Here is a 13,872-nt window from a genome sequence, read left to right as displayed (position 1 = left end):
GACTTTTTTTCCCAAAGGCCTGGTAAATTAATAGTGATGTTAACTCATGGGAGAAGATAGAGCAGGGAACTGCGGTCGGTGTATGTTTCTGGCCAGCAGGGAAGGGATGTTGCGGGTGACATACATGCTAACATCACCCACAACCCGGGGCCAGATTGGAATCATTATAGGGTGTTGAGGGGTTGTTTTATTACAGGCTTGGCCAGTAGAGACTCATAGGGAGATTTGCCGTTTGCCTCTCAACTCCTCAGAGTAGTTGTGTAAAGTAACTAAGTACATTTACTTATGTACTGACCTAAGTACAATTTATATGTATTTGTTCTTTACTCAAGTATTTCCAATTTCCATTAAGTTTACTTCTTCTCCACTACATCTTGGATCCAAATATTGTACTTTTTACTCCAGTACATTTATTTGAAAACTATTTCACAGTTTGCAGATATAAATTATATTAGAAAACATACATTAAAGGGGAAAACCACCCATTTTCAAGTTGAACTATCACTATGTCATTATCAGTTGTTATGTGGAAATAAGAAAAAGGTCCCCTCCTTCTGTGTTGCCTAGAACTGGAGGATTGATTTGGGGGTTTGTATTGCAAAGTCCAAAATCAATCCCCTTTAACCACTTTAGCCCTATTTTATACCTGGGGTATTTGAAAATAGACAATCTACAAGACAATCTGTAGATCTGCCCATTTTCAAACATGTTGTGCTTTAAATACATTTTGATGCCAATTGGTACTTTGACTCAAGTACATTTCGAATTCCGGACTTTTACCTGTAACATAGTATATCTTCTACATTGCGGTACTGATACTTTTACTTAAGTAAAGAATCGGAGTACTTTTTCCACCGATGCCTCAGTGCAAGCGCACACAAACAGGGCTGTGTCTCACAGCGGGCTTCAGTGTGCTGAAGCCAACAGATGTTAGAACGTGGTGAGGCACGGGACTGCAAAGTCTATCACAGCCGGAGCCTGCCCTGCACTCACATCATGGGAGGGACGTGCTGGCCATTGGGAAAAGCGGGACAACTCCCGAACGGCCGGTTCATTCCCGGCCGGTCCAGGCCGGCCATTAGGAAAAAATTAAACTGTTTGTACAAAAGTAAAAATTCAACTGTTTGCACAAAAGTAGTGAAAACAGCAGATCTACAAGCACACAATGTGCTTGTAGATCGGCTGTTTTCACTAGTTTAAATCATAAAAATACAAAACAAACGGTTTTGGACATACAAGGTTTCCACCCGACCATGACGAAATATAACTCTTGTAATTGGCCCACTGGCTTGTCACTTTGTCACAAATCTTTGAGTAGTAGCAGCGCTATAGAGAGAGATCTCTCTCTATAGCGCACGATGAGGGCCTCTACAACTCTTTTTCCCGGGCTGAATCAGGGGCCCAGCACGTCCCTGCCCTGCACTCACATCATGGACTGATGACATGGGCAGAGACGCCAGACCTCCCACAACGGCTTTGGTCACAACGTACTTATTTGCATTGAAAGATAATTTGTTGCGGTGAAGATCTTGGGGACCGTGGATGATGACTTAATCATATGAAATGAAGACGGATTACTAGCAAGCCTTGTAGGAACAAAGACATTTGGCACAGTTTCGATCAAATCGGAGAGATGTTTAATTCAAATTGCTGCTCCGATTTTCTTTGGTTATTAATATAAACTAGCCCTTGCCCGTCCAAAGATATGAGCTCCAAAATTATGTGCAGTGTGTGGGTTATGGGGTGTGCACTGTGCACACAGTATATGAGGGATGGAAAGTAACTTTAACTGGTGTTTGCATGATAATATGTAGGAGCATCAATGTAAGAAATACCCGTTTGGTTTAATGGCTATAGAGATACTGTGTACCGATCTGCATGATTTTTGGACAACATAGTCTTTCAGTTTGTCCAGTGCAACACAAAGCTTGGCAAGCTTATCTACCGGTATTATTGTTTATTAGGATCCACATTAGCTAGTGCATAGCATCAGCTAATCTTCCACACACACACACACACACACACACACACACACACACACACACACACACACACACACACACACACACACACACACACACACACACACACACACACACACACACACACACACACACACACACACACACACACACACACACACACACACACACACACACACACACTCAAGGGATGTTGTCACTTATCTTCACAGAAATCTATATAATTACATTTACAGGGCAGATTGTTAAATAAAAAAAACACCACAACCGAACAAATACACACTTAACTTTGGAGAATCCACTCAAGTCCTGCTGCATAAATATACACTTCCAAATCATGTGGGTCTACTGACCGTCATAATAAATCTATGTAAGAGACTCCCCCTGAGAGTCATGAGCCCTTTCTTTGCCCTCTTTCCAACTCTTTCTCGTTCGCACGCTTCTCTTCCTTCCTTCCTTCCTCCTTCCTTAACTCGGTCCCTCCTCCTTCCTGGCCTCCCACATGACAGTAGGGTGACCTCTGTGTCGGAAGCTGCTCCAGAGGCATGCAACTAGGGCTGTCACAATTATTACATAGTCGTCTAATCGCAATTATTTTACATAATCGCGATTATTTTTCATAATCGTCATAAATCGTTTCCATGTTGAAAAATGTCCATAGATTTTAAACTAAACTAAATAATAGTGGAAATAGCAGATCTACAAGCTCACAACGCGTCGCATCGCGACGCGTTGTGAGCTTGTGGATCGGCTATTTCCACTATCAAAGTTATTTTTTAAGTAGTAAGTTGTCAAATATGTCAGTAATTTCTTTGTGTATTTAGGTTATGTGTCGTATCTACCACCTGCCACTTCAAAGCCTAAAAGCCAAACAGAAATGTAATTGTGAACGATAAAAACACAATTAAATCGTTATTTAATCGCAATTATTTGAGAGACAATTAATCGTCATGTAAAATATCATAATCGTGACAGCCCTACATGCATCCATTGCTCCCTTGCACAGATTAAAAACTGCTGACCCGTAATATTATTCATGTCTCAGTTGGAACAAGGCGAAAGGATGATTTGTTCTCATAGGTGAGACATCTTGTCAAATCTTTTTGGGGGCATTTGAATGAGCATCATATCAGTGCGGGCAGGCATTGACACTAAGGCTTGCCCACCTGCCCCCAGCAGGTAAAAAACATTCGGGCAGGTGAAGTTCGCTTTCAGGTTGCCCGACCGGGCAAGTGCTCATTTGAGAGGGGACACAACCGTCTATAAACACAACACGAGATATCTATCTAAACACCTGAACGTGCAAACCATAGACTCAATCATAGCTATGTAGGCATTTGGTATTTGGATTTGTAAGTATTGAGGTACAGTATGACATTTCTATCGCACAGCCCCAGAAAGTAAAGAATTAAGTGTTAAATTGAGCGGCAATTAAAATCATTTTATAATGGACAATTTACATTTCAGGCAAGGGGAAAATCGCGCTCTTTCGAACAACCATCATATCGACCAGAGGGTTAGTGACTCACTCCACGGAGGTTAGGGTTAGGGTGAGGGTTAGAGTCGGGTGTCGAAAAGATGACATGTAGTAACAGCGACACGCTCCCTCGGGCAAGTGGGCATGACCTTTGGGCAAGTAGAACATGACCTGTACTTGCCCGACGGCAAGTGCCTCTGAGACCTTAGTGTGGTTTTCAAACTTGTGCCCAAGGCATGGCCGCAAGCAACTCTGATGCTATCTGCATCTATAAGTTGCAATACCCTCCATTCATGTTACGGAAAAGTCCAAGTCCACCCATCGCATATGTGCAATTTTGATGTTTTTGAGGTGGCCTCGCACCTTTAAATCATTTTTAAAATGATAAATGCAAAACCAACGGTTTTGGATATACAAGGTTTTCATCCGACAACGACGATATATGAGTGCAGGTATAGCCTAAATCCTAAACGACCGTGATTACTTTACAGTAGGTGTATTGTGCCTTACAGTTAAGACCCGATAAATATCATCTGCTTGCCTAGTGTCAGAACCTTTAAGCCCTAGAATCTGCAGCACCCTGGGGACATCTGCGGTTAGACCGTCCGCTTCCTTTGCGTCTGTCTTCCATCGACAGCCCTGGCTCTAGTCTAAAACGACAGACTGCGGAATTCCTCGGGGCTACGCCTGGAATGATGTATGCCGGGGGAGGGAGTCGCCCTTATCTCTATGCATAGATAAGCCCTGCACTTGTCTTCAAGCCAGGAACAAACTGCAGAGGGATCCACACACAAAACCCACATTAATGTGCCCGATGTAAAGAATCTCAAGTCCAGAAAAGAGCGAGACATCCAGGCCCAGAATCTCTGCTCCGAATGTAATTTAAGTGCTCTCAAACCTGCTTTGGATTAAAAGCGTCTGCTAAATGCCTAAACTGTAAACTCAAAATCGTTAAAAGGTCTGTCTATTTTAACCACTTAAAAACTATTGACCAGAGTCTTACATAGGACTACACTGGTAGGTTCCCTCTTTTTTCCCTACAGCATATACCAAACATCTTTGCCGAAAATAGTTGATATACAAGCTCACAACGCATCAAATTGTGGCATTTTAAGCTTGTATTTCTGCTATTTTTGCCAAATGTTCACCCCAGAATAGGAATGCTAGGGTTTGTGTGTGGGTTAATGAGCATTTAAAATAATCCTACAGTCAGCAACCAGAGCTATTTGTGTTTCATATGGTCTACAAAGGGGAGTATTCTTGACGCCATCAGCCATGCAGAGAGGCCTGCCTACCTGTCATTCAAGGAACCTTGCCTTTGAAAGCATAGGCTACAGGTTTTAAACGTTAACCAGTTGTGAACTAGAAAACGCCAGCCACTGCACAACCCCCCCTCACAGGCACACAGGGTTTTAAAGGACAAAGCCAACTGGTGCTCCCTCTCTCTCAACACTTGCTTTATGCTCAGGAGGCTTCAGACAAAGAACTCCCAAGAGTGGGGAGCTGTAACCCTTCAAGGGGGTTTTAAAAAAACTGTTTCAGACTTCAGTTGAGCTCATAAAACTCTGCTAAAGTGACTCCCTGTGTTGGTTTAATGAATGGCAAAGTAGAGCTCGGCTCAGGTGGTAAAAGGGAGTTGGTCAACATGGCTGAGGTGCTGGGACTTGCCACGGTATTTCGTGCAACGTTCAAAGACTTTCCCCTTCCCCGAAACAAATTTGTCTCTAAAGATAAATAGGCCGCGTAGGGCTATTTATTAAGAGCGTTGGCTCACGTTTCACAGAACATGGGCTTTTCTATGCAGTCTCATGCAAATATACTAAATTACCTCTGACTTGCATAGACTACGGATTCATCAGTTTAGCTGTCTTGATCAGTTACTTTCAAGTTAAGCTACTTACACCTAACTCAAAGCAGTCTTCCCGTTGAAAGAAAAATTCTAGCCCTGTAAAGAGAATTGGCTTTGCCTGAGGCAAGCTGAAAAGGGCACTTGTCATACAAGCTCTCTCAGCCCCATCACTCCCGATGTCATAGCCATAAGCCCTGACAATATCCCCTTTCCACTTACAGCAAGCCAACGTCTCAGGATGGACAGAATAGAATGTATTCACCAAAGGTAGCTTCCTCTGACTGAATGGAAAAATGATCTGTTATGCATGCAAACACAATAACAAAAGCAGATCAGCATTCAACAGAAACTGGAAGGCAACGCCATTATCTCACAGCCCTGCACATAAATTAACAACTTGGCTATGGGGGCTGTGTAATGGTAAGAAAGAATATAGTAATAGTACGGTACTATACATATTGCGATACAGGGGTTATGATTCCATAGCTATAGGCTATATTGCAATACTGTAAGCAAGGTGATATATTGCTTTTTTATGTGATCTAATTTTAGGGAAACACGCACAATATAAAGAACACACCACAAAGTATGTGGGTGTGCTTGCGGGGTGAGTAGGCTATTACGTGTGTATGTGTGTGAACAAGAATAGTTGAATTTATTTTGTTATTGTGTGTTGCGTGCATGGGTGGGCGTGCTTACATGTGCGTGGGCGTATACTCTGTATACTTGTGTGTGTGTGTGTGGCCCTGTGAGACTTATTATTTATTTATTAGTTATTGTGTATGTTTTTACTTTGCTACTGTAGCATGCTGAAATTCCCCCCCGGAGCATTAAAGTGTTCTGTCCTGTTTGACTTTTTACATAGGCCTACAAAGTTTTTGAGAATCAATACTTCTTCACAAAACATAATGTTGCCACACTAAAATGTATCAATATTTTCTTACACCTGGAATTTCTGGCATACGAAAAGCTCAACAGGTCTGTGTAATGAAAGACTGTGAACTGACTGAATACCCAGCTGTCAAGAGTCTAGCCTTTGGGATTTGGTGTCTCCTCGGGCAAACTTCACAAAATCGCAAAAGGAAAACACATATACATTGCTTTAGTCCAAAGGCTTGCCTCGAAGGCAAAAAAAAAATAGACTTCTGTAACCACCGGACATGCATGAAAGCGGACACCTGGGTACTAGTTACACAAGCATTATCAAAAGGCTTCCAGCATGCCAGCAGCACTTTATCATGTCAGGGTAGCTAAACAATTCCGATGACTGAACTAGGGGAGGATCCTGCTTTCTATAAAACAATGACACCTTAACCACATGAAGCGTAGTAGCGTCCCCATTCTGGAGCGATCATTCAGCGAAAACAAATGTGAGCTTGAAGATTTGCCACCACCGATTATTGGCCACGATATTATACTTTTTATACTTACTTTATATACTTTAGTGATCTGTATCTTATCGATAAAAACTGCCATAATATGCATTTGAGTTCAATTCATGAGAATAGCTGCGGCAAGTGGGAGCTCTATACACTTTTTGTGTGGCAAACATTTAAATGTTTAAAATGCATATCGACTCCTAATATCTGATATCAGTCCTCCTTGATAGTAATAATCAGTCTGAGAAAAAGAAACGATTTGATGAAGACGATACATGGTGGCAATCACTTTTTTGATTACCTATGAATAAGTAGTATACAAGAGTTGTTTCACTGGGCTTATTTCAACTCTGTTGTGGCCCTGTCGCCGATGAGGGAAATTATGTCTCCAGGAAACCAGATGCACATCTGACCTTAACTCATGGTTCCGTGTGCTGCAGTTAGAGATGCACCGATCAGGTTTTTTGGGGCCGATACCGATCACCGATCAGCTGGAATCAATATCTGCCGATACCGATATTACCGATCGATCACAGCGTGGAATCAATATCTGCCAATACCGATACTACCGATCGATCACAGCATGAAATCCATAAATTGTGTCACTGTAGCAGCATTTATATATTTAATGATTCCTCTTACACATTGACATTGTATATATTAATTCAATTCAACTTTAGATTCTAAGGTCACGATTCGATTCAATTCTCGATATATTTTATCGTATCGTAAATCATTTTAGTTCTAGGAAAATTCCTCCTAAAGAAAAAAACTAAAACATTTTCCTATAAAGACAGTGGCAATATTGTCTGCCCTTCATTATTTTCAAGGTTACTTGGTTATAATGGTTAATAACATGTTTCTTTAAAAGCAGAATCAATAATAGGCCAAATAGGCCCTTAAGATTGTTTTTCTGTACACTGTATACACATTTGGGATCCTTGCTCTTGGCATGAAAATGTTTGAGAACCACTGTTCTTAAACAATATCAGACAACATTTCTGTTTGACTGACATTACCCAGTTTTTTTTATTTTTATAGGCCTGTTTGCTCACAAAAACAGGATCTGGCAACACCTTTTTTGCACCTGTTTGCTTGTTTCTGTGTCAGAAACTGAATGGCAACACTTCAGCTGCTAGCTCTCATGTCGCGCACAGAGAGAGAATGAGAGACGTTAACTGGAGACACACACACACACACACACACACACACACACACACACACACTCCTATGTCAAATGGGTCATTCTCAACGAGCCTCGTTAGTTAACCTAACAACACAGCTGGCCGGCAATAGTGTTGAAAACGCATTCATCGTGTTCACTTCTCTGGATTCTTATCCAAGCAACTTGGAGCATAAAAAAATCGTGGATTTTACTTTGAGATGACAACAGCTAAAGGTAGAAGTAAGCTACTTATATTCTGATCTATGATGAATTATTCCAGTGTGCAGTGGTGTATCCAAGACGTTTAAAACAAACGACTTCACTCTGAGACGGCAGCAGCTCTGCTCTCTCTCTCTACTCCTCCCTGTGCATGTGTGTGTGTGTAGAAGGGGAGGGGGGAGAAAAGTGGCTCACAGAAGTGAACTGCCACACACACACACACACACACACACACAGAGAGCGAGAGAGAGAGAGAGAGAGAGAGAGAGAGAGAGAGAGAGAGAGAGGAGAATAACAGCTCTCCTCTGTCAGAAGCACGCATGCACAACGCGCACGTCTATTTCGCTAAAAAAATTGATCGGCTCGCTTTGATCCATTATGGAAACACCGATTGATACCGATATGGCCATTATCGGCCGATCTGATATCGGCGCCGATCAATCGGTGCATCTCTAGCTGCAGTGAACCATACCAGTTTACTGCACTCCGATGTGTCATCAGGCGAAGCATGCTTTTCCTGCAGTGGGCAGGAAATCCCTGCCTCTTCCTGACATTAATCCTATGCCGCTCGGCGGGGGCCAAAGCCAGGTGTGCTTGACTGCAGGGTGCAGCCCAGGTGCTTATGGGAATGCTTCTTGATTACACTCAACAAGTCCTGCAAAGACATATGAGCCGGGTAACTGTAGACTAAGAACAGCAGGCTTATATATAGTCGGTTCCTGTTCGTGTCTGCATGGCATGTAGGCTGAAACGTATATAGGTGCACGAGAATAAACACTTGTGTGTACACACACCCATACTCACACCATGTAGTATGCACGCACTGATTGATCCCGCTGCAAGTGCAAAGGTTACGTTGGAGCCCTTGCATTATGGCCCAAGTCCCACACCGACATGGGGCCAGCTGTAAACACATTTGTGTCATTTCCTCTCACATTACTTAGGCATGCGGTATCACTTTAAGACCACAAATGCAGGGAATGCATCACTCATCCTTTCTCTACAGAGAGGCATTCAGCGGGCTAACTAGAAGAACTGCAACGGATGGACAACTGCGGGCATTCCACATCTGGCAAAACCAATGATAAGACCCTCAATGCCAAGTCAGACAAAATTATGTTTGACTTTGTCACTGACTCGTGCGCAGACAGACCATAATCAAAATAAAAGGCACGCCAACATTAAGGCCAAACGTATCATAGTTCTGTTGGTTTTGCCTTTGTTTATGATACATTTTGTCTAGCATGGAATTATCAAACCACGCCTCAGTCTAAGGGTTAGGCAATATGACCATACAATCAAGAACATAGATGAAAATATCACATGGATCGTATTTTTGGTTTTGGTAGGTTCTCTCTGTGAGGCACACTCCAGACTGTGTAAATGGGAAACAGGAAGTATTTGGCCCAAAGAGAGGGTAGGTATGATGAATGAGTCTCTAATCACACCTAACTTGTATTATCGTGTCTGGCAAGGCCTTTAATTAACAGACAAGAAGGCGGGTCAATGGACCATTTGAAAACCAGCCAAATACCAAAGGACAGCAATTTGCCACTGATCGGACTAAAGACTGAGGAGTCGTTCATAAATGCAATCTTTCCAATGGCAAATGTTATGCATATGGAACGGCCCACTGCAAAGAAATTGTGGATTAATTCCAACAGAAACCCAGGACTCAGGAGAGATGTTTGTTTGCCAACTAATGATGGATGGATATGCAGGCCATATAGACACATGCCTATGTCCATGTAATGAGCAAAGAACATGGCTTCAGAAACCCAAAATTGTCTTTTTGACACGTCTCTTTACAAAAGGTCAACGACAAATAAAGCTGGCCTTACTCAAATATAATGAGATTTGTATTGCATTTCAAATAAACCAAATGCTATCCAAACATTTCTGAGCTGGTTTAATTTCCATCAATTCGTCACGTATGCTGACTTTCTGCCAGACAGTTGCACTTGAGTTCCAGCAGGTCCCGGTGGGGCAATGTGAACTTGAACTGAATGACATTGTCCAAACAGAGGATATGGTCTCAAGATCATTGATTAGGAACCATTCCCTCCGTCCACCATAGTCCAGACCAGCTGTGTCCAGGCCACTCTTAACCTAATCGAGAGACAACAGGGGAGCCATAAAATTGCCCCTGGACCACAGTACCTCCAGGGAGGCCAAGACCATTTTACAGATCATAAATAAACACCCCAAACCCACAGTGCTCAAGGGGAATTGCGTGTTTCATTGCCACTTTCTTCCACAGTAAATTACAAAGAGTCCATTGGAAGGAGATTTCAAACCACTTCTTGCCGTTCTAAGATTTCCTCATAGGAGGGGTGGGGGGGAGGCAACAATGTTGAGTTCGGGTTCAACAAGAGGGAACCAAGTGGAACTGCAAGAGGGAACCAAGTGGAATGCTTGAGAATTTTCCACTGTTGGCCTCCTCGGCTGGCTAATTAGATCTTTTGTTGAGTAGAGGACATTCCTCAATCAGAGTGCTTCGGCTCAATGTTAAACCATGAGAAACACGTTTCTCCCTCTCTCCAATCCATCACTGTCAGAACAATGACAGACTCCAAGCCCACAGACATACAGACAAAGCAAACATCCGGACTACGAGTATTTTGGTCACTGACTGGTATGATTTTAGCAGTCCATTACAATAGATAGACCTATAACAAGCCAGGGAAAGAACCTAGTGGTAAACGCGGTTTGCGAAATAGGTCAACACTCAAACCATTAATATCCCAACTCTTACTGCGTGTGCAGCCATTCTTTTCTGTTATCTTACCAACACAGTCTGATGATAACCAATGTGTTTCCTCACGGACAGCCATGGTGTTCCCCAGGGCTCTCAAACAAACACCCCATCAGTTCAGGAGTGCCTCATCATCAATCATCAATTTATTACTACCTCAGTACATGAAGTAAAATATAAAACTTTTGAGGGACACCGCTTGGCCACAGGGTTTTGTTTTTCCTCGCCCATCACCCATCTGACACAAACTGACAACTGTACCAATATCCCCATGTGGGACCATGTTGATATGTAGGCTAACTCTGAGAAGTATGGATCTCAAAAAACAACTGAAGACAAAGAAGTGTATAAGTGGGTAACATTCATGCCCATTCATTCCCATATTTATGTGGTATGTGCGTGTAACAACAACTGGATTAATGGGTGTCTGACTGTCCACTCACTGTGGTTGCACTGCACTCACTGCACAAACTACTGTAAATGTACTTAGAGTCAATGCAATGACAGAAACCTTGCCAGGATCAATTGCACAGACGGGGTTTAAAACGAAATACTAGAAGACTTTTAATCAACATACCTTACTATGTTAAGAGAGGACTTAATGTGTTTAAGCCTACATGGGTCACACGCACGCACACACACACACACACACACACACACACACACACACACACACACAGCACAAGTGGTGGCTGATAAATATAGAAGTGATTGTTGACAAGCAAACTAACAGTCAAATCAAAGTCTACGTTAAATCCAGACTAACAACCTTCAGTCACACACATTGCAGCTTGGCTGTGTATGAGCGGACAACAATTAAACTAAACTATGTATAAACATACAAATTATGAACTTGGAAGTCCAGTGGGCAATGGTCGATCAAGCCATATGCAAGCCACACAAGAGTAACAACAACAAATACTACTGTTGAACCGACGTGATACGTTTAACCTAGCCGCAAATTGCAACACTAGATTGTTTTATACTCGGATGAATCCGAGTATAAAACAATCTAGTGTTGCAATTTGCGGCTACGTTTAACCACTTGAACCCCAGCATCCTTATTCTGGAGTGAATACATAAAAAAAAACATGTTTTTTTCCCTATAATACACATCTATATTAGCAGATCGGTTTTTGCATAGAGGGGGGAAAAGCAGCACCAACAGTGTGCAAGTCTGGTCCGTTTTACTAAATATAAAAGGGTTTAAGAAGTGGTTAAATATGACGAATGGGGCCTGCTTGTGTGAGAGGTGTGTCTTTAGCACAGTGTAGACAGAAGCATGACATGACATTAATGTGATTTATGGAAGAGTACTCACAAAGTGACTGTTATGTTGGGGAAGGAGTCGGGGGGTAACACCTGATGGAGCTCCATGTTGCTGCAAACCACTTTCTTCCCCGCATCATATGATTTGCAATCAGATGATGCCGCCGAGCCGTCGCCGCTGAGTATCAGCAGAATACACATAAACAACAACTGCAACAACGCATCCACCCTCATTTTGTCTCACACAGGTCCACAAATCCACCGCAGCATTTGCAAAAGAAAACGATCTTGGCTCGATAATAAACGTGGGGAGGTCGGATGCTATGAAAAGGGGCAGCTGCCTCGTTGAGCACGTTTAAAACTGAAATCCAGACTCAAAGGATCCATTTGGAGGCGAAAAATACAATGTTTTTCCATGTTGGGAAAAGCCTGGCTCGGTTCAAAAGGAGCCTTTCCTTCGACCCCCACGTTTTCCCTTTCTTTCGCTTTTACTCGGCGGTAGGTAGGTAGGTAGGCTTGGTATCAATCCAGCGTGTATGATCCTTCTTTGTTTGCCAACCGGGAGAGAGAACTCATTTATAATTCCATGTTTCTGTAGTCGTTGTTATGCTCCTGTTTTTCCCCCCTTTTCTGGATCTCCACAAGCTTGTGTCCGCCGGGTCGTGCTCGCTGTTGTTGTTGAAGAAGTTCTCCTGTGGTCGTAGCACTTCTTTCTTTGTTTGGATCCGAGTGGGGAATGTTGTCTGTTCCACCAGAGGACACAGACAGCTGCGGTCACATCCCAGCACAACAACAAAACTTCAGGAGGAAATCTGATCGAGTTTTTTTCTTTTACTACTTTACTTTCCCACGGATGTTCCCAGACCAGGAGACCCGTGTGTGTCGTCGACTACAATAAAAAATAAAGCAAACTTGTAACTTAAAGCTCCTGCTGGTTGGTTTACTGTTTTAGCACGACACGGGGAGTAAATTATCTTACTGTGAAAAACACGGGAGTGATTGAGAGAGAGAGAATTGAGGATAGAGGGGTGGAGCAAATAAATATCTTGTAAAAGAAAAAGGAGGGGGGGAGAGAAAAAGTTCAGCTAGTCGTTTATTATTTCAATCCGTCTCTTTTCTTTCTCTCTCCATTGAGAAGTGCTCCGCTTACTACTCCACACACGCACACAGAACTGCCCCGAGCTCAGCTCCATGTTGCATTTACACCTGTGACGTCACCGCCACCGCTTGGCAAAAAAAGAACAGATCTACAAGCTATAGACGCGCCTCAATGCTACGCGTTGTTGACTTGTAGATCCGTCCCATACCTTTTGCCAAGACGCGACATACGATAGCTCGGGTTGTTGCAGGTTGTTGTACTCTACTACGTCTATGGGGGTCAGTCTCTCCACTCCGACACCAAGTTCTCAATGGACATTAGTTTATTATGATTGGTTTACATTATTTACACTAAATAAAAAGTAACGGCGTAACGTTAGAAAATGAAGACATAAGACTAAAACTTGGTGCAAAGCGGGGAAATATAACGTATTGGTTCTTAAATGATTTGAAGTTAGGTTTCTGGTTTAATCAGTGGAGTCGTTTTCATTGAGTACAATTAAAATCACGTACCCACTCTGTCTCTGTATAATTAGCTACAAATGCTGGGACATGATTTCAGGTAGGGTAGACCGGAGTCTATCTCTTGATCTCTTCTGTAGCCTGTGGGCTGGATGTCTGCAGTACAAACAACAAAAGCCCCTTCTCCATTCAAACAAGTTCAGACTAGCTTTCAATT

The 13,872-nt window shown here is 42.6% G+C and overlaps 1 protein-coding gene across 1 annotated transcript in view; it reads right to left on the bottom strand.

Annotated features, from left to right (window-relative positions):
• The window catches only part of adgra3 (adhesion G protein-coupled receptor A3), a 74,278-nt gene extending 61,111 nt beyond the window's left edge, over positions 1-13,167 (bottom strand). Inside the window, exon 1 of the mRNA XM_080741890.1 lies at positions 12,148-13,167. Within this exon, the coding sequence (XP_080598016.1) occupies positions 12,148-12,329 (182 nt within the window). The 5' untranslated portion in view covers positions 12,330-13,167. The remainder of the gene's footprint in view (positions 1-12,147) is intronic.
• Between the last annotated feature and the right edge of the window lie 705 nt (positions 13,168-13,872).

This window comes from Nannobrachium achirus (assembly GCF_963921795.1).
Source record: "Nannobrachium achirus genome assembly, chromosome: 14".
In the NCBI taxonomy this organism is placed as follows: domain Eukaryota; kingdom Metazoa; phylum Chordata; class Actinopteri; order Myctophiformes; family Myctophidae; genus Nannobrachium; species Nannobrachium achirus.
This window is presented reverse-complemented; position numbering and strand designations above follow the sequence as displayed.